At 42.7% G+C, this 26,531-nt stretch overlaps 1 protein-coding gene across 1 annotated transcript; it reads left to right on the top strand.

The window, feature by feature from the left end:
* Positions 1 to 1,719: 1,719 nt before the first annotated feature.
* LOC135543907 (PHD finger protein 24-like) lies at positions 1,720 to 25,586 on the top strand. Its single transcript, XM_064971223.1, has 8 exons — positions 1,720 to 2,037; positions 6,393 to 6,835; positions 14,234 to 14,419; positions 17,101 to 17,179; positions 19,223 to 19,425; positions 19,555 to 19,721; positions 24,438 to 24,515; positions 24,653 to 25,586. Exons 2-8 carry the CDS (start codon positions 6,395 to 6,397, stop codon positions 24,747 to 24,749), a joined length of 1,251 nt encoding a protein of 416 aa, XP_064827295.1. The 5' UTR covers positions 1,720 to 2,037; positions 6,393 to 6,394; the 3' UTR covers positions 24,750 to 25,586.
* The last annotated feature ends 945 nt before the right edge of the window (positions 25,587 to 26,531 follow it).

Below are 26,531 nucleotides of genomic sequence, written 5' to 3'. Positions count from 1 at the left end.
AGTCATTCAGGAAATGTTGTCTACATTGGGACAATGACAAGGTCACAAGGATCACATAAGGCAAGGACACTGAAAAATTTAAAGGTATTTTAAAGGTTCATACTTTAGTTGGGGGTCTGTATAAGACAAGGAAGCACACACACGCCACACACACACACACACACACACACACACACACACACACACACACACACACACACACACACACACACACACACACACACACACACACACACAGAGGGAGAGACAGAGAGAGAGAGAGACAGAGACAGAGACAGAGAGAGAGACAGAGAGAGAGACAGAGACAGAGAGAGACAGAGAGAGAGACAGAGAGAGATAGATCAATCCTGGCTTAACCACAAGGCACTGCAACCATTACCATTCACATGGAGGGTATGGGTGCCAAGGGAAGCGGAGAGGATATTGTGACACACCCTGCCTCTTGGTAGAAAAGTCAACGTAAAGTCAATGTAAAGGGTTTTGATTTCTCACCTGTCTTCAAACCTAGCGAGACCTGTTCAGTTTATCTTCATTAAAAGACCACATTCATGTGAGACCAATAGAATAATTGATGAACTTTCAAACTCCTCCGCTGTCTCTCCTCTGCAAGATGATGAGTCATTTTATTTTGACCTCAAAGTGCACAGGCATGAATATTACAGACAGTCTAAGACAGTGAATTGAACATCAGTACATAACGTTTACTGTGTAACAAGACCTAATCTGGAACTAGGATATGCAGAAAACAATATTTTTATTGTTATAAGCAAAACTTCAACATTGCACAATTTTTGTGTCCCACCTTCAAGAGAACTCTACCTTTTGATATTTTAGAAAATGTGTTTACTATTTTACTGGTGGAGAGTCTGCAACAACAATGGAAACAGGTAAGGAATTCAAAATTCCTCCCTTCTCCTAGCTCTGTCTGGAGAGGGCCAGCCCCCAGACACCTATGGGTCACTATACATTCACCTCTACATCAATAATGTATGCCTCTGCCTACATTTAACCCACCATGCACTGGAACCACACACTGATAGGTGCTAGAGACTATATCCCCCTCTATAGTACAGAGTACAGATTATACATATTTGAAAAGATAGAAAGGGCAATGTTTGTAAAGTCAATGTTTACAAAGTCAATGTTTGTAAGGTTAAGCAAGCAAAATCAAATTAGATATGATATTATGCCATACTCCCATTTATTTTCAATCACCTCTCTCACCTCTCAGTTTTCATGTGCATGGCTGTAATTTAATACATCAAAGTATAATTTTCAATGCATTTGCAAGATGCCTGAACTTAAATTTTTAACATAGGCTCCCATTAGATCTCTATATTGAATCATGATGGTGTCTGAGATGATGATATTGATTCATGAGAGGTTTGAGTGGGGCTGTAAAAGCCTCAACACTCCCATATATGACGTTTCAACCTTTCTGGGAGGTTATTGGTTATTAGGGTATTCTGGCACAAGTAGGTTTTTTTTATCTCGTCCCTGGCCAATCAAGAAGGTAACATTTTAGATTGAGTAGCCTGCAAGTTATCTAGTTCCTCAATACTTTCGATTGACTGACTAGCAAGGCTCGTTGTTAGTGTGGGTCCGAATAGTGAATAGCATTGCTTCATGGTTCAACTTCGGTCTCGCTGTAACTGTGCTGTGCATACATACGGCTGCATTTTCGACAGAGTTGCCCTGTAGCTCTCCACGCGCGCAAGTGACAAGGGAGAGATTTCAGCACTGGAGCTGTCCACGCAATCTTTTTTGACGGACTCGCATCACTCTTATCACCTATGCTATAGGTTATTTCGATCACATTTGCACTATAGATTTGTAAGTGAGGCTATTTGAGTGAGTGTCACGCATACATAAAATACCATTCAATGCATTGTGGTAAAGAAACACGAGTAAGCTAAACCCGCACAGCGCCTACTTTTCATTCAATCGAAGCCTTGAAATGCTGGGTAGCCGTGCGTGAGGCACAAGAAAAAAGGAATTCTCAAGTCACGGTGGAGAGTTGTCCGATTTTTATCTCAGGTAAATTCCGTTTATTTATATTTTTAATATGACAGAGATTAACAGCAACATTGTTAGATAACACAACGTTTCACAGTTGCATTTCCAAAGACTTTTTGATTGATGCGTCAAGGATGACAAGGCTTGAATCGAATCTGGGGTTATTGCAGCAGCTCTAGAATTTTTCTTTATCAGACAATTATTGATGGCTGTGTTTTAAAATGAACATTCATAGGCGGGATTTAGTGATCTAGTGTCATGAAGTTCCTCGCATCTCTTTATGTGCAACCAGGGTGAAACGCACATTTGCGGGTGTGTAATGTAGGCTTGGCATCAGACCGTTTTGCAGCCGATCAAGGTCAGCTCTCAGACGGGTGCGGATCCTAGCCACCTATGATTATGTCATGCATTATAACCTCTCGTTGGGTGGTTCAACCTACCTTTGGTTCAGTACTACTACAGCCTGTGTTCCATCCTGGGCTAATCCTTTGGTAAACACAGGCCCTGTGCCTGAGGAATCCTAGTGCCCTGGACTGAGTCCTGCTCCCCAGCCTGTGACAGATCTCCTGCCTTTTGCACAGTGCCCATTGTCAGCTTCTCTCAGCCTCAGTGTATTGGCTGGCACTGGCACAGCCTCTCAGTTTGCCAGGCAGCCTGTGAATGCCAACATGGGGACTCCTCTCTAAGGATGCATTTAGAATTAAATTCCTCCACTTCCAGGCGCTTCTGTGTTCTCGGTGTACCAGAGATATGGAATCCCAGCAGGTCAGGGAGATTTTGTCTCAGGCATTTTTGTGTATGTTTACCAGTGTGTGTGTGTGTGTGTGTGGTTATTTTGTGTGTGTATGGTTGTTTTGTATGTGTGTGGGTGGTTTTTTGTGTGTGTGTGTGGTTGTTTTGTGTGTGTGTGGTTGTTTTGTGTGTGTATAGTTGTTTTGTATGTGTGTGGGTGGTTGTGTGTGTGTGTGTGTGTGTGTGTGTGTGTGTGTGTGTGTGTGTGTGTGTGTGTGTGTGTGTGTGTGTGTGTGTGTGCGTGTGTGTGTGCATGGTTGTTTTGTGTGTGCTTGTATTTGTGTTTACAATTCTGCTCACTGGTGAAGGCCTGGCCTGGTGGAACTTGTTAGTGTAATTAGTTCCAGGTCATTGCTCTGCGGGTCCATGGATGAGATCCTTGGCTAAATGGGATTCATTCCCATGAACAGGAATGCTATGTGGCGCCCCCATTCAATTAATATCCCCCCACAATCCCGGCATGAAAAGGAGGACTGGTTGGGATTCTAATCTGCACATACTGAGAATGGACCTGTGAAGAAAAACATGTCACTACTGTCACATGGACAACCAACTCTATAATCAGACCCAGCACCTTAACCCCTACTGTCAAACTGGGTTCAATACAGAAACTAGAGCTGTTATTTATGATCATAAACTGTCTTTTGGGAAAAGCCTGTACAAATAGTATAAATCAAACATATTCTCTTAAATCCACCAGTTTGCATAATGCAGGATAAAAGATTGCTATTGTAGGAGCTTAACGTGGATGACATTCCTCAGGGACACCTGTGCAGACGAGGTGTCTGACAGAATACTAATGGACAACCAAGGTGTCCTAATACACTGTTTTACAAAGCTCACAGGAGCCAACCCATTCTAATTCCAACCCAAGATTAATGTCCTGTTTTGCATACGCTCTGCCTTTGCCAAAATGTCGTCTCTGCGGGACAAAAATAGATTCTCTATTACACCAAGGACTTCAAGTATTTTGGGGGTATTATCCATGAAACGTACAAAATAAATGTCAAATCAAATTGACTGGCTTTCATAAGTGCAGTGTTGTGTTGCTGAATTATGGTACTGTTCATTGTATCACTTCCCTTCAGTGGGCTCTGAGCAGGGCTGGCAATGCCAGACATGGTCTCGTTCTCATAAATCATGTCTGACCAGTGGAGTGTAGAGAGACTACAAAAGGGATTACTGGGAGCAAGAGCTAGATCAGGGGGATTTAAAGAGCACCATGGCGCCATACTCCAAAAGTATCAATATTTCATTACACCAAGACAGTGCTGTGAGCTCCAGCCATCCTGTTCACCACCATTTGGGTGCTTTGCTTCATAGAGCAAACCCAGATGTCTTTGTTAAAGCTGACAAGCTGATAAAACTGATTCAAATGTTTCTGTAGGCAACACAAATATATTCAGACTTTAACACTCTATGTGAAAGTGCTCTTATTTAGCTTGTGCAAATTCTATTTGCTGTAGCTCTGCCAAAAACACTGCACGATCATTATTCCTGCTGTGTTACACTATGTACCCAGTTCACCATAGGCTTTACGAGTCTTGTTATATGCAACAATATGAAAGATACAAGTGCCCATAAAAGTGCCTAGACTTCCACCCATACAGTATCTCGAGACCTAGTGGGAGAATATCCAGACTGTTGCGGTGGAGCTTGTTCAGAATGGGATTGCATCAAGTCCTGCCCCAAGGAGTGGCCATGTTTTCCTCCCCATCTACTTCTTATTTTTATCCAGGGGCATTTAAATCATTCAGAGTGGTTCAACCTTCTGTGCAGAGCAGCACAAGCAGCTGCTCCTGTAGGAAGCTAGTGAACACACAGCCCGAGGGAACCACAGCACTCCTCCTCATTTCTATGGATTTAGCCTGTGTTGTAGTATGTGGGCCAAAAGATAGTTGTTTGCCACCCTCCAGACATTTTCAGTCTTTAGTCCCGTTTGTAAATAAATACAGTTTTCACATCTATGAATTCTCACATTCTGAGTGTCTTCTGAGGTAAGATTAGTGTAAGATACTGTAATGAGAACACCAGTCAAGTGTGAGGGGAAGTATACTGTTCAAATGTTATGCATTTTTGACAGTTTCATGGCAAAGGCTTTGGGTTAGAAGACCTGTTAGATAACCAGTGGCAGATTTCTAAATTCCCTTTATTACATCAATGTGCAAAAGCACTGACCCACGTGTGTCAGCTTTGACTTGCCCACAGAAGAACAATAAATAAAGCCCTCGTTTAAAATTCACAAGTTAACCTCAAAACGGTGAGGTCTCCTACACTGCTCAGTCTCTCTGTGAGCAGCGGAGGCTCCAGCTCCATCTCCATGGGAGGATGTTACGTAATGAATGGTGGATAATATCTTATGTCTATCAGGGGGTGCCAGGCCCTTTTTAGTCAGGATGGATGTGTGTTTGTGCCAGGTCTGGTCAGCCAGGGATGGCCTCTAGTGGAGCATGACTGTGGCCTTCCTGTGTTTCTCCTCGGATGCCCTGTTAGATAGCCTATCATAGAGCCTCATTACTGTGTCTGTCTGTCTGATGTGTCACCCGTCCCCCGTCACCTCAACACTCTGGAGGAGGATGGACACATCACTGGCTGAGATTAATCACAGCAGCATAATCATCTCCACCTGGCACTCAAAAGACTTTGATGAGCTTGTGTTCACACTATGTCCCCCTGCTCCCTGTCTGTCAGTCAGACTGTCCACCCGTCCATCTGTCTGAGCTGCTAGTTTCAGGAGGTCCACAGAAAGAGGCTGTACCAGCAAAGGCAGTAAAGGCCGATGGGTGTTTGGGAAGAGTGTCCTATCCTCCAAATCCTGTCATTGAGCAAGATTCAATAATATACCAAGAAGGCCCACGCACAGAAGTCTCAAAACTGTAGTCATATTAGAGCTAACTGAGAAAGAGAGGACAGGACCGAGGCAGGGAAGCACTCCGATGGTACTCTAGATGAATGGGATTAGATTTCACACAACCACTTATCTGGAGCGTGGCTGGATGAGATTGCATTTCAGATCGCGACACGTGTCCTCTAAGTACCATGTAATCAACTTGAATCCCCAACAGCCCCCTTTTCAATAACGGAATTCATGGTCTCGAATGAGCCGAGTGGAATAAGTGAAAGTAGTTCTTTGTTTGTTACAGGAGCCACTGAAGATTACTGTGTTTTGTTCTACTCTTCCCATTCATTTTATTTGTTGATTTATGTTTAATGCTCATATCTAAAGTAATTTAATTTGATTGATGAGCATTAATGGTGGCAATCCAGGACCAGGAATGGCTGAGCTCAGTCTGGTGATAGATCATGATCCCACAAGGCACAGATGTAAATTCAAGTTCTAGTCCATGTTGAAATAACATGGAAACAACTTTAGTTCAACCAGTCCTGGGGGATGTGTAACTGTACCTGAGAATGGAACCATTATGCACACGCACACAAAGTTGGTCAACATATCACATTAATCGTAACGCTTGATAAAATGGCAAGTCCAATTAGCCATATCTCTCAAACAAAAGGTATGCCATGCACACAGTAATGAGTACCCATCTCTCTCTCTCTCTCTCTCTCTCTCTCTCTCTCTGTAGTCATGGGAGTGCTCATGTCTAAGAAGCATCAGGTGGAGAAGGTGCAGAAATGCACCTCGGTCGTCTCCGCCTTTCAGGGAGGGGTAAAGGAACGCGCCCCATCCACAACAAACCAGGAGGAAGGATCCAAAGAGGAAAGAGAAGGGCCGACTGAAGCCTCGCCACCACCGAACCTGGAGGAGAAGGAGGAGGCAGAGCACAGAGAGGCAGACAGCAAAGCGGGGCCCTCAGGGAACTCCCAGCAGGCTGCAACTCCGGCCCCCACCAGGGACGAGTGTAAGGTCAACCAGGAGGCCTGGAATAGGTTACGGGACGGGAAGGGGGTGGAGCCTGAGGATCTGGACAAGACCGGCCATCAGCTCACCCCAACTGCCTTTGTACGTCCCAAGAGAGATGCCAACGTTGACCAGCCTATGGAGATAGCACTGGGACAGAGAGAGCAGGTAAGATAGTGTGGAATACAGTACAATAAAGGGTTTACTTTGTTCTTTAAACCCCTGAATTTTTAAGATATGTGTGAGAAGGAATTACCATGGCAACAGCAGACTTATCTCCGTGAACTCCAGTTGAGTTAGGATGTTTAGACTGAAAAGAGACCTAAACATCTGTTAAGTATGCTGAGTCTTTAGTATTTCCCCCCATAGGTGAGATAATGTGTGTTTGATGTATGCTTTTGTCACACCAGCTATTTTCCCTCTACTCTACGGTAGAGCCTTTGTGTTGGCGTCAAAGTGCTCTTCATAGAGAGAATGCTGTTGTGTGGGCAGGTGCTCAAGCTGTCTCTGTGAGGAGGCCTTGGCCTCTGCCTCACATCCCAGGGTCACCATGACTAATAGGGGTCCTGAAGTGGTCAGAGACGGGGGCGGGGTTCAGGACTGGACCAGATGACCAATTAGTCGCTTGTGGCTATTAGGAAGAGCAGACTTTTATAATAGGACTCTCAGAGAGGATTGAGATTGTTTTTATGCTTTAAATCACTCTAATGGTGCTCATCAGAAACAAAAAGTAGAACAGAGAGTGGACTATTTTCAGTAATGAGGAATAATATGTTACAACTGCAGGGACAGACTGGAGAGGAGCAGACAAAACATTAAGATTAAGACGTATAAAGAGGAGGAAGGGAAGTTCTACTAAGGTACACAATAGTCCATTTTGGTAGATAGAAGGTGCTCTTTGGGACTCCATGACGAAGGCCATGCGGCCGAAACGCGTCTGTTTAAAAAAAAACTTTTTTCTATTGAACATGCCATACTAATAAAGGCATTTTAATTAATTTTATGAAGAGTGCCTTGGTCCTCCTTTCTTTAAGATTAAGACGTTATCACATCAAATCAAATCAAATGTTATTTGTCACATTCACATGGTTAACAGATGTTAATGCGAGTGTAGCAAAATGCTTGTGCTTCTAGTTCCGACAATGCAGTAATAACCAACGAGTAATCTAACCTAACAATTCCACAACACTACCTTATACACACAAGTTTAAAGGGATAAAGAATATGTACATAAAGATATATGAATGAGTGATGGTGGTGATGGCAGTGGATGGTATCGAGAACAGTATATACACATGAGAAGAGTAATGTAGGGTATGTAAACATTATATTATATTAAGTGGCATTGTTTAAAGTGCTAGTGATACATTTTTAGATCAATTTCCATTATTAAAGTGGCTGGAGTTGAGTCAGTATGTTGGCAGCAGCCACTCAATGTTAGTGGTGGCTGTTTAACTTCTTGAAACTCCCCATCCCGGATCCGGGTTTGTGACTAAAGCCTCAGGCTCATTAGCATAACGCAACGTTAACGATTTCTGAAAATCGCAAATAAAATGAAAATAATGCGTCTGCTCTCAAGCTTAGCCTTTTCTTAACAACACTGTCATCTCAGATTTTCAAAATATGCTTTTGAACCATAGAAATTGACTAATTTGTGTAAGAGTATGCAAAGCTAGCATAGCATTTTGAGTAGCATTTAGCACGCAACATTTTCACAAAAACCAGATAACCAAATAAATAAAATCATTTACCTTTGAAGAGCTTCTGATGTTTTCAATGAGGAGACTCTCAGTTACATACCAAATGCGCAGTTTTTCCTGAAAGCGTCTGTGTGTAGGAGAAATCGTTCCGTTTTCTACATTGCGTCTGGCTACCGAAACGAACCGAAAATTCAGTCACCTACAACGTAAAACTTTTTCCGGATTAACTACATAATATCGACCGAAACATGGCAAACGTTGTTTGGAATCAATCCTCAAGGTGTTTTTTCACATATCTCTTCATTGATATGCAGTTCGTGGAAGCTTGCTTTCCTCTCTGTATCCCATGGAAAAATACTGGCAGGTGACTTTTGCGCACCAATTTCGGCGCAGGACACCGGGCGGACACCTGGTAAATGTGGTTTCTTATGGTCAATCTTCCAATGATCTGCCTACAAATATGTCACAATGCTGCAGACACCTTGGGGAAACGACAGAAAGGGCAGGCTCATTCCTCTCGCATTCACAGCCATATAAGGAGACAATGGAAAACAGAGCCTCAAAAATCCTGCTCATTTACCGGATGCCGTCTCATCTTGGTTTTGCCTGAAGCTCACGTTCTAGGGCACGCACAGAAAATATCTTGGTAGTTCTGGACACGTCAGAGTGTTTTCTTTCGAATGCTATCAATTATATGCATAGTCGAGCATCTTTTTGTGACAAAATATCTTGTTTAAAACGGGAACGTTTTTCATCCAAAAATGAAATAGCGCCCCCAGAGCATCAACAGGTTAACAGTCTGATGGCCTTGAGATAGAAGCTGTTTTTCAGTCTCTTGGTCCCCGCTTTGATGCACCTGTACTGACCTCGCCTTCTGGATGATAGCGGGGTGAACAGGCAGTGGCTCGGGTGGTTGTTGTCCTTGATGATCTTTATGGCCTTCCTGTGACATCGGGTGGTGTAGGTGTCCTGGAGGGCAGGTAGTTTGCCCCCGGTAATGCGTTGTGCAACCTCACTACCCTCTGGAGAGCGTTACGGTTGTGGGCGGAGCAGTTGCCGTACCAGCTGGTGATACAGCCCGCCAGGATGCTCTCGATTGTGCATCTGTAGAAGTTTGTGAGTGCTTTTGGTGAAAAGCCAAATTTCTTCAGCCTCCTGATGTTGAAGAGGCGCTGCTGCGTTGTTACCTACCCTCACCACCTGGGGACGGCCCGTCAGGAAGTCCAGTACCCAGTTGCACAGGACGGGGTCGAGATCCAGGGTCTGATGACGAGTTTGGAGGGTACTATGGTGTTAAATGCTGAGCTGTGGTCGATGAACAGAATTCTCACATAGGTATTCCTCTTGTCCAGATGGGTTAGGGCAGTATGCAGTGTGGTTGCAATTGCGTCGTCTGTAGACCTATTGGGGCGGTAAGCAAATTGGAGTGGGTCTAGGGTGTCAGGTAAGGTGGAGGTGATATGGTCCTTGACTAGTCTCTCAAAGCACTTCATGATGACAGAAGTGAGTGGTAGTCGTTTAGCTCAGTTACCTTACCTTTCTTCGGAACAGGAACAGTGGTGGCCCTCTTGAAGCATGTGGGAACAGCAGACTGGGATAAGGATTGATTGAATATGTCTGTAAACACACCAGCCAGCTGGTTTGCACATGCTCTGAGGAAGCGGCTGGGGATGCCGTCTGGGCCTGCAGCCTTGCGAGGGTTAACACGTTTAAATGTTTTACTCATGTCGGCTGCAGTGAAGGAGAGTCCGCAGGTTTTGGTAGTGGGCCGTGTCAGTGGCACTGTATTGTCCTCAAAGCGAGCAAAACGTTATTTAGTCTGACTGGGAGCAAGACACCCTGGTCCGCGACAGGGCTGGTTTTCTTTTTGTAATCTGTGATTGACCGTAGACCCTGCAACATACCTCTTGTGTCTGAGCCATTGAATTGCGACTCTACTTTGTCTCTATACTGACACTTAGCTTGTTTGATTGCCTTGCGGAGGGAATAGCTACACTGTTTGTATTCTGTCATGTTTCCGGTCACCTTGCCCTGGTTAAAAGCAGTGGTTTGCTGCCATCAATCCACGGTTTCTGTTTTGGGAATGTTTTAATCGTTGCTGTGGGTAAAACATCGTCAATGCACTTTCTAATGAACGCTCACCGAATCAGCGTATTCGTCAATGTTGTTGTTGGACACAATGCGGAACATATCCCAATCCACGTGATCGAAGCAGTCTTGAAGCGTGGAATCAGATTGGTTGGACCAGCGTTGAACAGACCTGAGCGCGGGAGCTTCTTGTTTTAGTCTCTGTCTGTAGGCTGGAAGCAACAAAATGGAGTCGTGGTCAGCTTTTCAGAAAGGAGGGCAGGGGAGGGCCTTCTATGCGTCGCGGAAATTAGAATAACAATGATCGAGGGTTTTACCAGCCCTGGTTGCGCAATCGATATGCTGATAGAATTTAGGGAGTCTTGTTTTCAGATGAGCCTTGTTAAAATCCCCAGCTACAATGAATGCATCCTCAGGATATGTGGTTTCCAGTTTACATAGAGTCAAATGAAGTTTGTTCAGGGCCATCGATGTGTCTGCTTGGGGGGAATATATACGGCTGTGATTATAATCGGAGAGAATTCCCTTGGTAGATAATGCGGTCAACATTTGATTGTGAGGAATTCTAAGTCAGGTGAACCGAAGGACTTGAGTTCCTGTATGTTGTTATGATCACACCACGTCTCGTTAATCATAAGGCATACCCCCGCCCTCTTCTTACCAGAAAGATGCTTGTTTCTGTCAGCGCGATGCATGAAGAAACCAGCTGTCTGCACCGACTCCGATAGAGTCTCTCGAGTGAGCCATGTTTCCGTGAAGCAAAGAATGTTACAGTCTCTGATGTCTCTCTGGAATGCTACCCTTGCTCGGATTTCATCAACCTTGTTGTCAAGAGACTGGAAATTGGAGAGTAGTATGCTAGGGAGTGGTGCGCGATGTGCCCGTCTCCAGAGCCTAACCAGAAGACCGCTTCGTTTGCCCCTTTTACAACGTCATTGTTTTGGGTTGCCGGCTGGGATCCGATCCATTGTCCTGGGTGGAAGGCAGAACACAGGATCCGCTTCGGAAAGTCATATTCCTGGTCGTAATGATGGTGAGTTGAAGTTGCTCTTATATTCAGTAGTTCGTCCCAACTGTATGTAATGAAACCTAAGATTACCTGGGGTACCAATGTAAGAAATAACACGTAAAACAAACAAAATACTGCATAGTTTCCTAGGAACGCGAAGCGAAGCGGCCATCTCTGTCGGCGCCGGAAGTAGACCGCGTTTTTGAAACGGATGGCCAAAGTGTAGAAGCAACAGAATATTGTTATTTGTATTTCTATTTGTATTTATTAAGGATCCCCATTAGCTGTTGCCAATGCAGCAGCTACTCTTCCTGAGGTCCAAACCCATATAAAAAATATAAAACAGTACATCATATAACATTATTACACCACTACATATCTACAATACAAAATGTATCAAACCACCTTACAGCAATATTACAGTGTGCGTGTGTGTAGTGTGTGTGTGCTTGCGCTTGTGTGCGTATGCGTGTGTCTGTACCTTTGTGTGTGTCTCTTCACTGTCCATGCTGCTCCATAAGTTATACTTTTATCTACTGCTTGCATCAGTTACCTGATGTGGAATAGAGTTCCATGTAGTCATGGCTCTATGTCGTACTGTGTGCCTCCCATAGTCTGTTCTGGACTTGGGGATTATGAAGAGACCTCTGGTGGCATGTCTTGTGGGGTATGCATGGCTGTCTGAGCTGTGTGCTAGTAGTTTATACAGACACCTCGGTGCATTCAGCATGTCAACACTTCTTACAAAAACAAGTAGTGATGAAGTCAGTCTCTCCTCCACTTTGAGCCAATAGAGATTGACATATCATTAATTTTTAGCTCTCCTTGTACATTTCAGTGCCAGCCGTGCTGCCCTGTTCTGAGCCAATTGTAATTTTCCTAAGTCCCTCTTTGTGGCACCTGACCACACAACTGAACAGTAGTTCAGGTGCGACAAAACTAGGACCTGTACGACCTGCCTTGTTGATAATCTTAGTAACTCTTGTATCAATATGTTTTGACCAATATATATGTTTAACAGTTTACAATCCCGCGTTTAGTCACCTCAACTTGCTCAATTTCCACATTATTCATTACAAGATTTAGTTGAGGTTTAGGGTTTAGTGAACGATTTGTCCCAAATACAACGCTTTTAGTTTTTGAAAGATTTAGGACTATCTTATTCCTTGCCACACATTCTGAAACTAACTGCAGCTCTTTGTTAAGTGTTGCAGTCTTTTCAGTCGCTGTAGTTATAAAGATGAACATAACACTTGTTACAAAAGATAATAGATAACAGATATCAGCCTTAAATTAAATTGTTCATGTTTGGAGCTGTAGGATACTTCACATAAGAGAGGAAAATGAGCAGTGCTGTGTTTTTCGTAGATTAGTCATTAAGGAAGTACTCAAAGTCTTGGTGGAACCAGATATAATTATGATATTGGCAGGCAATTTCAGCCTCCTTCATGATTGGGTAAAATCAATAGAGAAACTTCTCCTTTCCTATCAGGCTCTCTACAGATAACTGTAGTTAGAATCCTCACACAGGATGACTCACACATAATGATACCAGACAAGATAGCTAGAAACTGTTGTTGAGTTACATCTGTTTAATAATGTGATGAGAGTATAGACCACTATGTCTCTAGGAATGGGTTTGAGTATAGAGCATGGGGGAGGTATGATTCCTCCTGGCTATAGTCACCTGTAAGGGACCAGGTTTAATGAGGTCAGTCCATAAGACTTTGACGATAGTAACGTTTTTCATCCTGAGGTCAAAGCAGTATTAGAGGTTAATACTAAGAGACTGACTGACTGCGTTATGATATAAGTTCCCACTATAATAATATTGACTGTGTAGACAGTCATACCTCTTCTGCCTGTGAATGGTCCTGAGGGATGGACCTGAAATCACCTGAAAGAGAGACATGAAACTGATGACTCTAAAATGAAAAATGAACTCTAAAATTACTATGAAAATTACGATGAAAATAAACAGTGCACTCTAAGCTTTGAATCTACACTTGAATCATATGTGTTTGAGTGTATGGCGGTATTGACACAGCATTCTTTGCATTCACTGTTTGATCAATCCAATAACCTGTCTAGACTGTAACATTCAGGAGGGAACAGCTAGCCTTCAACATGGTGACATGTGATTCTAAGCTCGTCTTTCTGACGGTCTTTGTGAGAGAGAAGTGTGTCACAGGGGATTATTTCTATATTTAATACCCTAATGGAGAAGCTTAATGGAGTGGGCATGAAAGTTTGATTTTGAATTATATGTTAAATGGATGCTTTGGGATTTGGGCAATGAAACCCTTTATATACTTTCCTACTTAGATGAACTTATGGATACCATTTGTATGGTCTCTGTGTCCAATATGAAGGAAGTTAGAGGTAGTTTTGCGAGCCAATGCTAACTAGCTTTAGCGCAATGACTGGAAGTCTATGGAAGTCTTATCTGCAAGCATGCTAGCGCTAGTTAGCAACTTCCTTCATACTGCACTCAGAGACATAAAAATGGTATTCACGAGTTCATCTTTCTCTGGTGAAGTAGATATGAATTTACCGTTATAGGTTCAAAATCCTCTTTTCAGCCCATACTACTTAGTCATTTGGATAAGTCAGTGACTTCATATGATTCTCAGACATATACAGTAGATGGATCTTTCAGCAAGTGGATTTGGAACAGAACTTACAAGTCTCCTACTTAGGATTCAACCCCCACCTCATGCTTTAGGAGTATGGTCTTTAACCCAATGACCTGATTTGCCTTTTCCCCAGCCGGTGAACGATGAGATGTGTGAGGTGTGTGAGGTGTGGACGGCCGACGACCTGTTTCCCTGCAGGACCTGCACACGGGTCTTCCATGATGGCTGTCTGAGTGAAATGGGCTACCTGCGTCCCGAACTCCTGCAGGAGATGAGGGAGACAGCTCACACCGCGACAGGCTGGAGCTGTTACTACTGTGTCAGTCACTCAGTCAATAATCACCTCCTATTGGCTATTCACAAAGACCAACCACACTCCACAAAGACTGCTATTTCACCTTTGTATGATGCATACCCACTACTGTTACTATAACAGACACAACTTTAAACAACACACACTTTATGAACCTGAACACACCTTGCACCCACACACACATCTGTATATAAGTGTATTATCTTACTATACTTCCAGACAGATCCTCTTTCCCAAGTGTATGTTTATAAAAAGACAGTAATACATCATTTGGAGGAAATGTTGAATGCGTGCCAAGATTCTTAATCTCATAATGAATTAAATAGCTTGTCTTCAACATGAAGGACACTCCACTAATCTTTGGAGAAGCAATGTGCAATATGGTACAATTAAAGTATAGACAGCATAAGGGTGCATTTCCTAAAGTGCTCTTCAGACTAAAGTAGAGGGCTTATCTTACTGATGTAGGATATTAATTTGATCCGTCTGTTGCAGGAACATTTCCTTATAGTGTATTTGAGAATTAAAAAATCCTTCTGAAGTTTGTAATTTCCACTTTGAAATTTCAGACTTGATTTTTCCTTACGCAAAATGTAATACAATCCTACAAAAAATGTCAAATAATTATAATCCACATGATAATGAACATTTCCTGTTGCTGACGGATTATTTTCCTGCTGGTGCGAACTGGCTCAAATTAGGATCCTACATCTGTATTTTTGCAGACTGTGAGAGTTGAAGCTGATTGAGAGACTTTGATGAGTACAAAAGAGGCCGTTTTAGGCAGTTTGAGAAGGGACATCGATAGGGCCAATTGACTTCTTCCTCGCTGGCCCATAATCAGTATGAGTGTGAGGCAGAAAGTGAAGGGAAGCGTGATAGTGGAAGAAGATGAAAGTGACAGTTAGAAAAATACACCTCTTCATCTATGAAGAGTTGAGCTCTAAGAACTGTCGTCGAAGCTTCAGAAACAAACACTATTTATTTTATCGCCTGGGAAAGTCATCCAAAAGGACCCCTTTGAAATGTAATTTCACAGCTTTGGTGTTGTGTCATTCTCACATCTCCTCTCATCCACAGTCATGGGGCTTGGGGATTTGCCTGAGGTGGTGAGAGCTGGTGCTGCCGTCACCACTGACTAGACTTTTCCACTATCGAGGAGACCAAAAAGTCACCCTCGTGTCCCTATTATTTTATTGTTGTTGCTTAAGGGTCTTTGCAACATAATAATTAATTGCTTGTAATCATTTATAATCATTTACAACTCCCCCTAGTGCTCAGGATAGAGTAACCTACTGTATTTCAACTTGTTTGGATTGTGGATGAACAAATACATAAAAATTAAAAAAAAGCATTACTCGGGAGATTAAAATATAAATCGGAAACATCTAGTGCGCATCATCCAATTGATTTCTATTGTTGACACTTTTGATTAGTTATGCTCCCTGAGGATTTCAAAAGGGATTTTGTTTCACCATGAACTGATCTTGAGCAATATTTTCTAACAAACCTGCCAGTGAATACACAAACACAAACCAAGAAAGTGGGTTGTGGTGTTTAACTAGACTCCCAGCTCAACACATCCCACTACGTACAGATACAGAAAAGCTTTCTCTCTTTTAAACATGAAGTCAGCAGTATCCCCGTGCTGAGGAGATTGAGCACTGTGGATATTGAGTGAGAGTGAGTGACTATGGTACACAGCTGATCAATGCACTCGCATTTCTTGGTTTATTTACAGACCCTTATTGAACGCAGTGTGTTTACGCAAATCCTGGAAAAGTACAAATTTCACCCAGCAGGCTATTTTCAGCAGCCCCCAGATTTGATTCACCACTCATGCACCCCGTCCTCTTCTGGTGTGCTCCTGTTCTGACAACCCAGCACCACAGTTCCAAATCAGTGGCACATAGGAAGAGTTTATTTTATGATATCTGGCAGGCAGAGTTTGGACTCTTTAGCATCCATGTGAGGAATAAACTATTTAAGGGATACGCCTGTCTTTCCTGGAACTATTGTTTATTTGATTCCTTTAAGGGGTTAGCAAGAATGCAAAGAGCACACCCCAAGCCCTAGTTTTGGACTCATTTGAGCTCCATATTAGTGCATAAAATCTTTAATCAAAATACATTTTCCGGAGGGGATGCTACTGGAAATCAAACGGCCTGATTTCCATAACCCTGGGCTATCCAGAGATTTCACATATCATGGCCAATTATCCACCCCAAGTATTACAGTCTGTCATTCTCATCCTCCAACTCCCTCCCCTCAACTTGCTCTTCAGAGATAGACAGCGTAGAGAGACTTAGCAACCTCCACACACCTGCTGCAGATAATTAACTTAATAGAAGGTTTAATGTGTGTTCGACCTGAACTGCACCCTTGCCAAGGAGTGTAGTAAAATGGCTGCTAGGCTTACATTTTCCTATGAACATGGTTGTTTATTCCAAACCATCTAGTACACACTTGACACACTTGTCTATAAAAATAGCTTCTGAGAATCTGCATAATAAGCTAACAAAGGCATTCTGGATCATTTCTGATGCACCCTGAACTGAATTTAGACACACAGCACATGAATCCATATGAGGGCAGCGGGGCACACTTTGGACTGACCCATACTTAGCTTCAGACATGAGTTTGTATCAGATCTCTCCCATAGTGACCTTCGCCCCTTTCTCCCATAGGACAACGTGAACCTGCTCCTGACTGAAGAGGAGATGTACAGCCTGATGGAAACCTTCAAGCAGTGCAAGATCATCCCTGGTCAGTCATAATGTCATGGTGCTTCTGCTGCACCTCTAGAAAACAATACATTACACAGCCGACAGATCTGCATTCTCTGGGACAAGTAGGCTTTATTGGGTATAGCACTGTAGACAGTGATTTATAGATCAATACCCCCAGTACATTGTGTATACAGGTTGTTCTCATTCACTTCAAGCATCTCTGAGCCAACCCTCTAAGCACATAAGCAAAAGGTTGCTGAGAACAGAATGGTGCCAAAAGCTCTCTGTTTTTGTAATGCTCAATGTCGTGTCTCTGACTGATTAAATTATATGACAGGCTATTTTATCAAATCGATTGCCAAATGTTTGATTGATTACATGATCAAATTAAACTATGCAACAGTTAACTTGTTAATAACCTGGGGCACCACGGAACAGTGTTTATAGAGCAACTGTCTTTCCGAATAAACTCTTAAAGATCTGAAGATCTTTTATATCAATAGCAGTTAATTATTAATCATCACCCTATTCAGTCTCATCTGAACGTCGTAAAATTCTTGGTTATCTGCACGAACCCTGGCTAACAAGTTGAATCAGCAATGCAAAAATTGGCTTAATTATTTATTTACTAAAAACCTAAATAATCACACAGAATTACATATACACAGGATAGATCATACATCGATTACTAATGATGTCATAAAAGAAAAAGTCCTTAGCGGACAAAACCGATATGACAGCTGGTTACACAAAGAAAGGGGGTTGGGTTTGAATGAAAGAGCGGGAAGACTGAGGGACAAAGGGGATTGGGTCTCTATCAGACCTTGAGAAGCTATGCTACTGTAAATACAGAATCTTATGCTTTCTAATTACTGCCTTTTCGGAAAAGGAAAATGCATGATTATATTTACTCTGAGCTGCGCTTCGATAGATGGGTCGAAGATGGAAGAATGGTTTGCCCAGCAGAGATTGCCATTGTCCTTTGAAGAATCTTTCTGGCCATAGTGTTGTAGAGCGGATACGTTGAAGTACCCTGTTGTTCTCAGGAGATTGTCCTTTCCTAGGCCACGTACATTTACAGCTGCAGCTGATAACTTGACGTCTAGGATGTATCACTTCTTTAGTAAATAAGAGTTTAAAGTTCATACCAAAATACCATAATCAGCTTGCGCTGTATTCTGGATGGTCTAGTAGAAATTCATCCTTCCAGCGTGGTGATTGTCACTTCCACGTGATGTAAATCTTATATAAATTTCATTATGTAGAGTGGATATTCAACCATTCACAAACCACAGCTCACGCTGGGGTTTTCTTAGTCTGATGTGAATTGGGTCACGGGGGCTTTTATACTGGAGAAGAGAAGGGCGTGTTTCATCCCTCTCCAACCAATGTCTGTTCACTTGGGCGTGGCCACTGTGTGAGCATAGTTTACTTATGAAAACAATTCTCTCATTTAGAAGGCTAAAATTTAAACTTTTCACAAATAGTTTCATATTTAAACATTTAAATTTCACAACAATTCCATGTGAATCTGATAACTAGAATGTGTAGACTTTCTAAGATATAATTTATGTTGTCCTGTCATCGGTAATAATATTCCAGACAACAACTGATCTGACATCATATTCTTTAAGTACGAACGGACACTTTCAACTGATTGGATTACAGAAATATTGTTCCATTCCCCAACTTGTAGATGTTACCATACAATCTCTATGTTTACAAAGGCCTGTCCAAGAAGCCATTCTGTAGAGTGGAGAGAATAGGGGAAAATGTATTTATGGGGGGGGGCATAAGCCTCACCCAACAGGGAAACGTCATGACAACAGGTTCATAGTAACTAATCACTATGTCTCTGTAACTTCTCGTTACTGTATGTATTTCTTAGCAATTGTCTGTTACAGGTTTCTATAAAACTGCACATTGTGCTTCAGCCTGGTTTCCATCGCAATGTGTGATATAAATGACAGGCGTTCTCGGCATTTGTGAAATGAATAATAATCATAAACTAATTGCATCTGGATCACTGCTTGTGGAGATTAATTTGTGGGTGTTGTGATGAACTGCTCTTTCTGTATAGAGTCGTGCCTGGTGTCAGATGAGCTGCTGCAGTACCGCCACTTTGTGTCCAAGCAACTGTTTGAGAAGGACCTCTCTGATGAACAGGAGGAGGAGGTGTTGGCCCAATTCGCTGCCCTGGACCCGGAGAAAAGGGGCCAGATCGAGTGGTCTGACTTCCTCTACCACGAGTCCCTGGAAGTGCTCAAGAAGTTCCGCACAGAGGTACCAGAATCCATCAGAACCAACTAAATCTGTGGCATTCAAGTGTGGTGTGTTACACATTGACACACGTGCATATAGACACATACACACACTCCAACACACACACACAAACTCTGCCTTTGTTCCCAGAACTCCTTGGTGCGGCTGTTGAGTGCTAAGGAGCGGGACCATGTGCGGTCAGTGTTCATGGGTTTGGACCTGGATAAAGACAGTGTGGTCACAGGAGCAGAGACCCGCTGGGCCCAGCAGTCCTGGTTTCAGAAGCTCAGCAAGGAGTCCCAGTCCTGCAATGTGAGGTGAGCACAACACTGTTGAGCCCATAACCATCCATCCACAGGAGATGAGGTTGAGAAGTGAATTAAATGTCTGTCACAGACTCACAGTCAGGAGCTTCTACTCAAGGGGAAAATAGAACTCAATCAGTACAAGTTAATGTGAAAAATTCCTCAAGCCTCTTTAATCCGCTTCATACTCTAGAACTAATAACACTTAACAAAGAGATGTTTAATTTAACGTGGCATGAGATGCAGAAACGTCATTGACTGTGCCTGAGAGGTGTGAACTAACGCTTACTCCTGGGGTTTCATCAGTTTCATTTCCCCTGTTGCAGCCGATGAATGTACTTTTCTGCTTTGCATGCAGGTGCACGGTTAGGGAAAATAAATCATTGAAATAGAGCAGGGGTGTCAAAGTCAAATGGACGGAGGGCCAAATAAAAAATTTAGCTACAAGCCGAGGGCCGGACTGTTCGAATGTTCATTGAAAAATTTTTAAATGACGCATATAGTCTAGTGAACCTAATTGAACCTACTGAAAACCTAACAAATATATTCCAATATGATCAGATAAATAAAGCAATATTTTCTTATGGCTCTGTCAGTAATCTTTAATTTTCAACAGACACAAAAGACAAATTTCCTTTATATAAAAATCCCCATAACATGAACATTAAATGAAAGAAACCGGTATTCAAGGCACCATCAGTAGCCTATATTTTCTATTTTAGCAAAAGTGGGCTAAATTTACTTCAAAGAAAAAACAATAATAGCAATTTTCTATCATCCACTCAACTGAAATATTTTTAAAATATAATTGGATTGAAATACAATAAAATAAAGTGCAAAAATCTATTAATCAAAAACAACACTTTGTTTAAGGAGAAGTAACATGCAGTGAAAACAAATATTAAACTTTAACTTTTAAACTTGAACTGAGTAAAAACTCTAAATATGTGATTGCACAGTAATGTTCACTTGTTTGAGGTTGAGGGTGATACTTGGTGGTGTCCCATCTTTTCCACAAGTTCATCAATGTTCGGGTAAGGCTCTGAGCTGAGGAAATCCTCAGAATTGAGTGGAGGTGTTCAGCAGTAAGTCGACTTCTGTGTGATGTTTTGTTCAGGTTCATCAAAGAAAAAAGTTGTTCACACAGGTATGTGCTGCCAAACATAGACAACGTTTGAGCAGCCTGGATGCGCAGCTGGGGCATTGTGTCGGGGAGGAAACGGGCGAACTCCGCAGCACCCACTGCCGCATATTTTGCCCTCAGTGCATCATTGCATTGAGGTCAATCAACTCCATTTGGAGGTTTGGTGGTGAGCTTTCCACGTCAACAGCAAATGGGTTACCGAGCAGTTCCAACCTGCTTTTTTGTGCTTCAAAGTCAGCAAATCGGCGTCGAAAGTCAGCGGCAAGCATACCTATTTTATCAGCCAACTGTGCGCTCGGGAACGCACTGGTAGAGAGCTTCTCTTTCATGGTCTGGCAGCTGGGAAAGTGGCTCAAATTTTCTTTCCGCAGTCTCCCACAGAGTCAGTTTGGTTTTAAATGCCTTCACTGTACTGTACATATCAGAGATGACATGATCCCGACCCTGCAGCTGCAAGTTCATTGCATTCAGATGACTCGTAATGTCACACAGAAAAGCCATTTCACACAGAAACATTTCGTCTCGGAGTTGTGTTGTGTCTTTCCCTTTGCTGTCCAAGAACAGACAAATCTCCTCACGAAGCTCGAAACATCTTTGAAGCACCTTTCCCTGGCTTAGCCATCGCACCTCTGTGTGATAAGGCAAATCACCATGCTCCGTTTCTAACTCCGTCAGAAATGCCTTGAACTGGCGGTGATTCAAACCTTTGGCTCTGATAAAGTTAACTGTGCGCGTGATGATGCTCATTACATGCTCCATTTTCAAGGCTTTACCGCACAACGCTTCCTGGTGTATGATACAATGATAAGCTGTCAGCTCACCTGTCGCGTTTTCCTCTTGCATCTTTTCCCGTATCTTCGCCACCAGTCCGCTCCTGTGTCCACACATCGCAGGTGCTCCGTCGGTTGTCAAACCCACGAGTTTTTCCCAAGGCAGCTCCATCTCATTTACACATCTTGACACCTCTTCATACAAATCATGCCCCGTAGTTGTGCCATGCATAGGACGTAAAGCCAAAAACTCCTCTGTCACGCTTAGGCTGGAGTCCACTCCGCGGATGAAAATTGACAACTGGGCAATGTCAGAAATGTCGGTGCTCTCATCCACAGCCAAGGAATATGCAATGAAATCTTTTCCCTTTTTCACAAGCTGCTCTTTTAGATTGATGGACAACTGGTCTACTCTCTCGGCAATGGTGTTTCTGCTCAGACTCACATTTAAAAAGAGTTGCCTTTTTTCTGGGCAAACTTCGTCACAAACTTTAATCATGCAGTTTTTGATGAAATCCCCTCCGTAAATGGCCGGGCTGATTTAGCGATCTCTTCTGCCAAAATAAAACTGGCCTTGACAGCAGCCTGGCCTTGTGATTTGGCTTTTTTGAACAGAGCCTGTCGAGATTTGAGGCCTCGTTTTAATTCCTCTGCCTTTTGTAGCCTTTGTTCCATGTCCATATTCTTGTTTTTGTCCGCGTGTTTCGTTTCATAATGTCGTGATTTGGCTTTTTTGAACAGAGCCTGTCGAGATTTGAGGCCTCGTTTTAATTCCTCTGCCTTTTGTAGCCTTTGTTCCATGTCCATATTCTTGTTTTTGTCCGCGTGTTTCGTTTCATAATGTCGTCTCAGATTATACTCTTTCAGTACCGCCACACTTTCTCCACACAGAAGACACACAGGTTTTCCAGCTACCTCCGTGAACATATACTCCGACTCCCACCTTGTTTGAAACCCCGGTTCTCAGTGTCCACCTTCCGTTTTGCCATTTTTGATGGGTATCTGAAAGTTAATTTTACTGTGATGCTGACGACTGCTGTGCCAATAAATATTGAAATGAAGCAGCCTACTGCTCGGTGCGTCACCGTTGCATTGTGGGAAATGTAGTATTGGTGCGTGTAAAAGATCTGCGGGCTGCCGGCTTGCTGCGGTCTGCGGGCCGGTTCTAATAATAAATCAAGATCATCCCAGGGGCCGTAAAAAACCTTCTCGCGGGCCGGATGTGGCCCGCGGGCCTTGACTCTGACATATGTGAAATAGAGGGTTTGATGACAATTCTGATGGAGAAAGTCATACCCCGAACTGTCAATAATATTGCCCTGGAGGCAGAACTGAGTGTTTGGTATTAGTTTAAGGTTAGGGTGAGGCATTAGGATTAGCAGTGAGGTTAATGTCAGGGTTAAGTTTAAGTTTAAAATCAGATTTGTATGACTTTGTGGCTGTGGTAGCTAGTGACCACTCTGCAGAGCTGCCTTCAGTTCAAGATTCATGACAATAAATGCCAACCTGCACAAAGTTGATTCAAATTCATTAAACAGTGAACCCTCCTTGAGTAGAATACTGATGTTTATCATTGGTGTCAGACCCAGATCTTGGAGTCCCATTGACTCCATTAGTTGTTGGCTGCTCCGAGCTGAATGGAACAATTAACTTTAGCTAGGTTTATTTCTATCGCGCACCTCTCTTCATCTCACCGCTCCTCATCTCAGTGTGGATAATTGCACTGTCTGTGATTGGAGACTTTCTCTCAGGTACTGATTCATTCACAATCATTCACTGATTGAGTCAGTGTGTGCGTGCGTGCATGTGACTGTGTGAATGGACTACCCTGTACTGACCTCCATTGTTATATGTCATGTCATGTCATACCATTCCATCCGCCTTATCACCTTATGTCCCATCCATCAGACTCATTGGATTGTGTTCTCCTGTGAATTGTGGGTAAGTGACAAAGCACTGCATGGTTATCAGTATTTTGTCTTCTCTTTAGCGTCTCCAAGCCCTCAATCCACAAGTAATTTCACACGACCTATTCGTTTTTGAAGTTCCACCCATAATTTCACTCACCCTCTCACCAAGGCCAGGATAAAGTCCACCTGAGGAATACTGGAATCACAGAGCAAACACTACAGGTGGGATCTATAAAAGTCCAGGAACAATTGAGATGTCTTGCTTATAAACAAAGAACCCTTCATATGATGACTCCCTGTTGGTTTGAGCTGTGGATAAGAAATATCCAGTCCTCTCATTAGAGGGTTCAAAAGGCAAACTTTTGTTCTCCTGTGAGAAGCTCTAGAAGGCTACCCTCGTCAGTTTTAAGAAGACATGGGGGCCAAGTGGATGTGAAAGGGTCTGGTCCCTACGCCAAGGACCGAGCATGCATTCTAATTCACCTCTTAGGTCAGACAAGACAACAAGGTGCTCATAGAGATTACTCACAGTGTATAATATATACATAATATTAAGCCAGAGAGTGCAACAAGACTGAGGATGTAGCAGAAAGTGTTCAAGTATTCATCTTTCATCGAAGAGGTTTACATGCAGAGCAAACCGTGAGCCTGTCTCTTCCTCTATCTTTAATAATTCATGAGTTGGGCTGTGGCCTGGAAGAAAGCCATTTGGTCTCAATAACCCACTGAGATATTTTCAATGTGGTTTTGCATTAGATTCCTACCTGACCTCCTCGCAGATTAAACAAATTGCTTTTCAAAGCTAAAGGGTGTCTTGTCCTTGGCAGACATGTTGGAAACTCAATGCCACCTATTGTAGCATATAGTGAATCTGTCTGTCTTGTGTGTTATTTTCCTGCTGCAGTATTAGCCATGTTGGCCCAATATCTGACAGCAGCCCAGCCAGCTCCAGCAGTGAGAGAAGCACTCAGAAAGATGACAGGTATATAATAATTATAATTGTGTGTTTGCAGGCGTATACGTGCTTGAGTGTGTGTGTGTGTGTGTGTGTGTCTGTCCTTAGTTGACCTCAGTTTAGAGGATATGGCTCCCTAACCGCTTCTCTGTTCCCATCACCAGACCAGTGAGCTGGGATGACTTCCTGAGGGAGAGTGCCATCTACATCCTCGCTGCCCGGCCCAACAGCTCGGCAATGCATATCCGTCTGCCCCTATAGCCCCAGCGGCCTCACCTTGCCTGGGCCGGGCCCCACCATAGAGAGAAGGCCACCCCTGGAAGTCCCTGTGTAGGACAGGTGGAGAGCCGGTACCATTGCACTGTAGGGGAATACTGTACCACTCAGAGACTGGACAGAATAAGCCATCAACAGATCTCTTGCTTCACACCATAGATCAATGACCAACTGACAGCAACAATCAACGGCCAACTAACACCAACAGTCAACGACCCACTGACAACAACAATCAATGGCCTACAAGTACTTACTGAGGGTAAAATGATAAACAACCTGACAACACAAGCTGACAATCCACTGGTTATAGATACTCCTGAAACACAGGATAAAAAGCAACAGCCCATTTTCAACACAAGCCAACAATTCACTGATGCTTTGAAGACTCGGGGTATCCTGGTAGGCACACATTCCCTTAAACGATAACTACTATATACAGTCAATTTGTCATGCTACAGTCTTACATACCTCTGTATGTTCAATTCAATTGGATTAGAATGACAATGATAGGCTGTCTTATGCTATCACATATCCTGCTATTGGGTAAAGCATCATATTTGGATCAGCTTCTGTATTGGAACACTGTTTTGTATCATACTTGTTGATCATAAAATAGTATCTGTCATTTAGGGAGATTTTGAAGCCCCTTCAAATCTTGGTTAATGAGTGTATAGGACTGACTGTGCAACTGCTCCAGATCAGCACATGTACCAAACAGGAATAACAGCTATCCGCATACATAATATTACATATGAAGACATGCCATACATACAAGTATAATGACATATTATTATGCATTAAAAAGCTCTATTTATTCCTGTACCCTCTAAGCTATTTTCAGTTTTTCCACCCACTTGTTGTCCATATATTTTTGATGATTATGATATTGTAATGGACACTAACCCAGTATCTGGCCTGTACATTCAGCCATAAGTACATTTTCTCTTGTAATGTAGTAGTCCAACCACTGCGTATGTATTTTATGACAAAGTAGAATTATCTGCTGCTGCTGCCATTCCAATCTTGTATTTGAACGCTGCCATTTAGATTTGTACAGCTTTGAGGATTATTTATTGGAGTTTAAAATCATGCATTGGAAAGGAATATCACCTTAGGATGAAGGTTGAAGCCCACGCATTAGGCCTTCATGATACTTGCATAAGCATTGCTTCAGACCTGGCTTTGTGGACATAACAGTTTGCCTTAGTTATAGGAACATGTTGATACATTTTCCAAGGTGCTGTAGTATGTCATGTTTATGCTTATGTAATGAAGGTTCACTTGTCTGGTATCCTGGCCTGAAGTAGGTCATTACTTGAATCCTAAGAGGGTAAAGGCTTTGGAATTATGTGACAGTGCTGAAATAAATGAATGGCATTAACCCTCCTAAATCACTCTCTGTACTACGTATTTCTATGCTAAGTGTCCAATTCCCAAGGAACAAAAATAATGGCTTTAGATAAATAATTCATTTTAACACACCATCAAAACCATTATCTGACCATTTCCCTAAAGCATCCAAAGTTGAAATGGTCGTTGAGAGTTTTAATGTTTTTACTAGGTGAAATCTGCTCTATCAAGTTAAATAAAACAGTTCAAAACAGTAAATAAATAAATGCCAACAGCACTGTCGGTAGTAGTGACTAACCATTTTACCCTAAGCAGCTAACTGGACAAATAAAGGAGCATGCCCAGGGAGGGTTGAGGGCAGAGCGGAGTGGAGAGGCTCAATGAAAACCCTCTAAGTTTCTCCAACACACACAGACA

This window comes from Oncorhynchus masou, chromosome 8 (genome assembly GCF_036934945.1).
Source record: "Oncorhynchus masou masou isolate Uvic2021 chromosome 8, UVic_Omas_1.1, whole genome shotgun sequence".
In the NCBI taxonomy this organism is placed as follows: Eukaryota; Metazoa; Chordata; class Actinopteri; order Salmoniformes; family Salmonidae; genus Oncorhynchus; species Oncorhynchus masou.
The sequence above is the reverse complement of the archived record's forward strand: the minus strand, read 5'-3'. Positions and strand labels throughout refer to the sequence as shown.

Bases quoted from the DNA above. Each gene is read 5' to 3' on its own strand.
- LOC135543907 (XM_064971223.1), top strand. From the start codon at position 6,395: ATGGGAGTGCTCATGTCTAAGAAGCATCAGGTGGAGAAGGTGCAGAAA. The intron at 19,426-19,554 runs GTACCAGAATCC...CTTTGTTCCCAG, and splicing joins TCAAGAAGTTCCGCACAGAG to AACTCCTTGGTGCGGCTGTT. The intron at 24,516-24,652 runs GTATATAATAAT...TCCCATCACCAG, and splicing joins AGCACTCAGAAAGATGACAG to ACCAGTGAGCTGGGATGACT.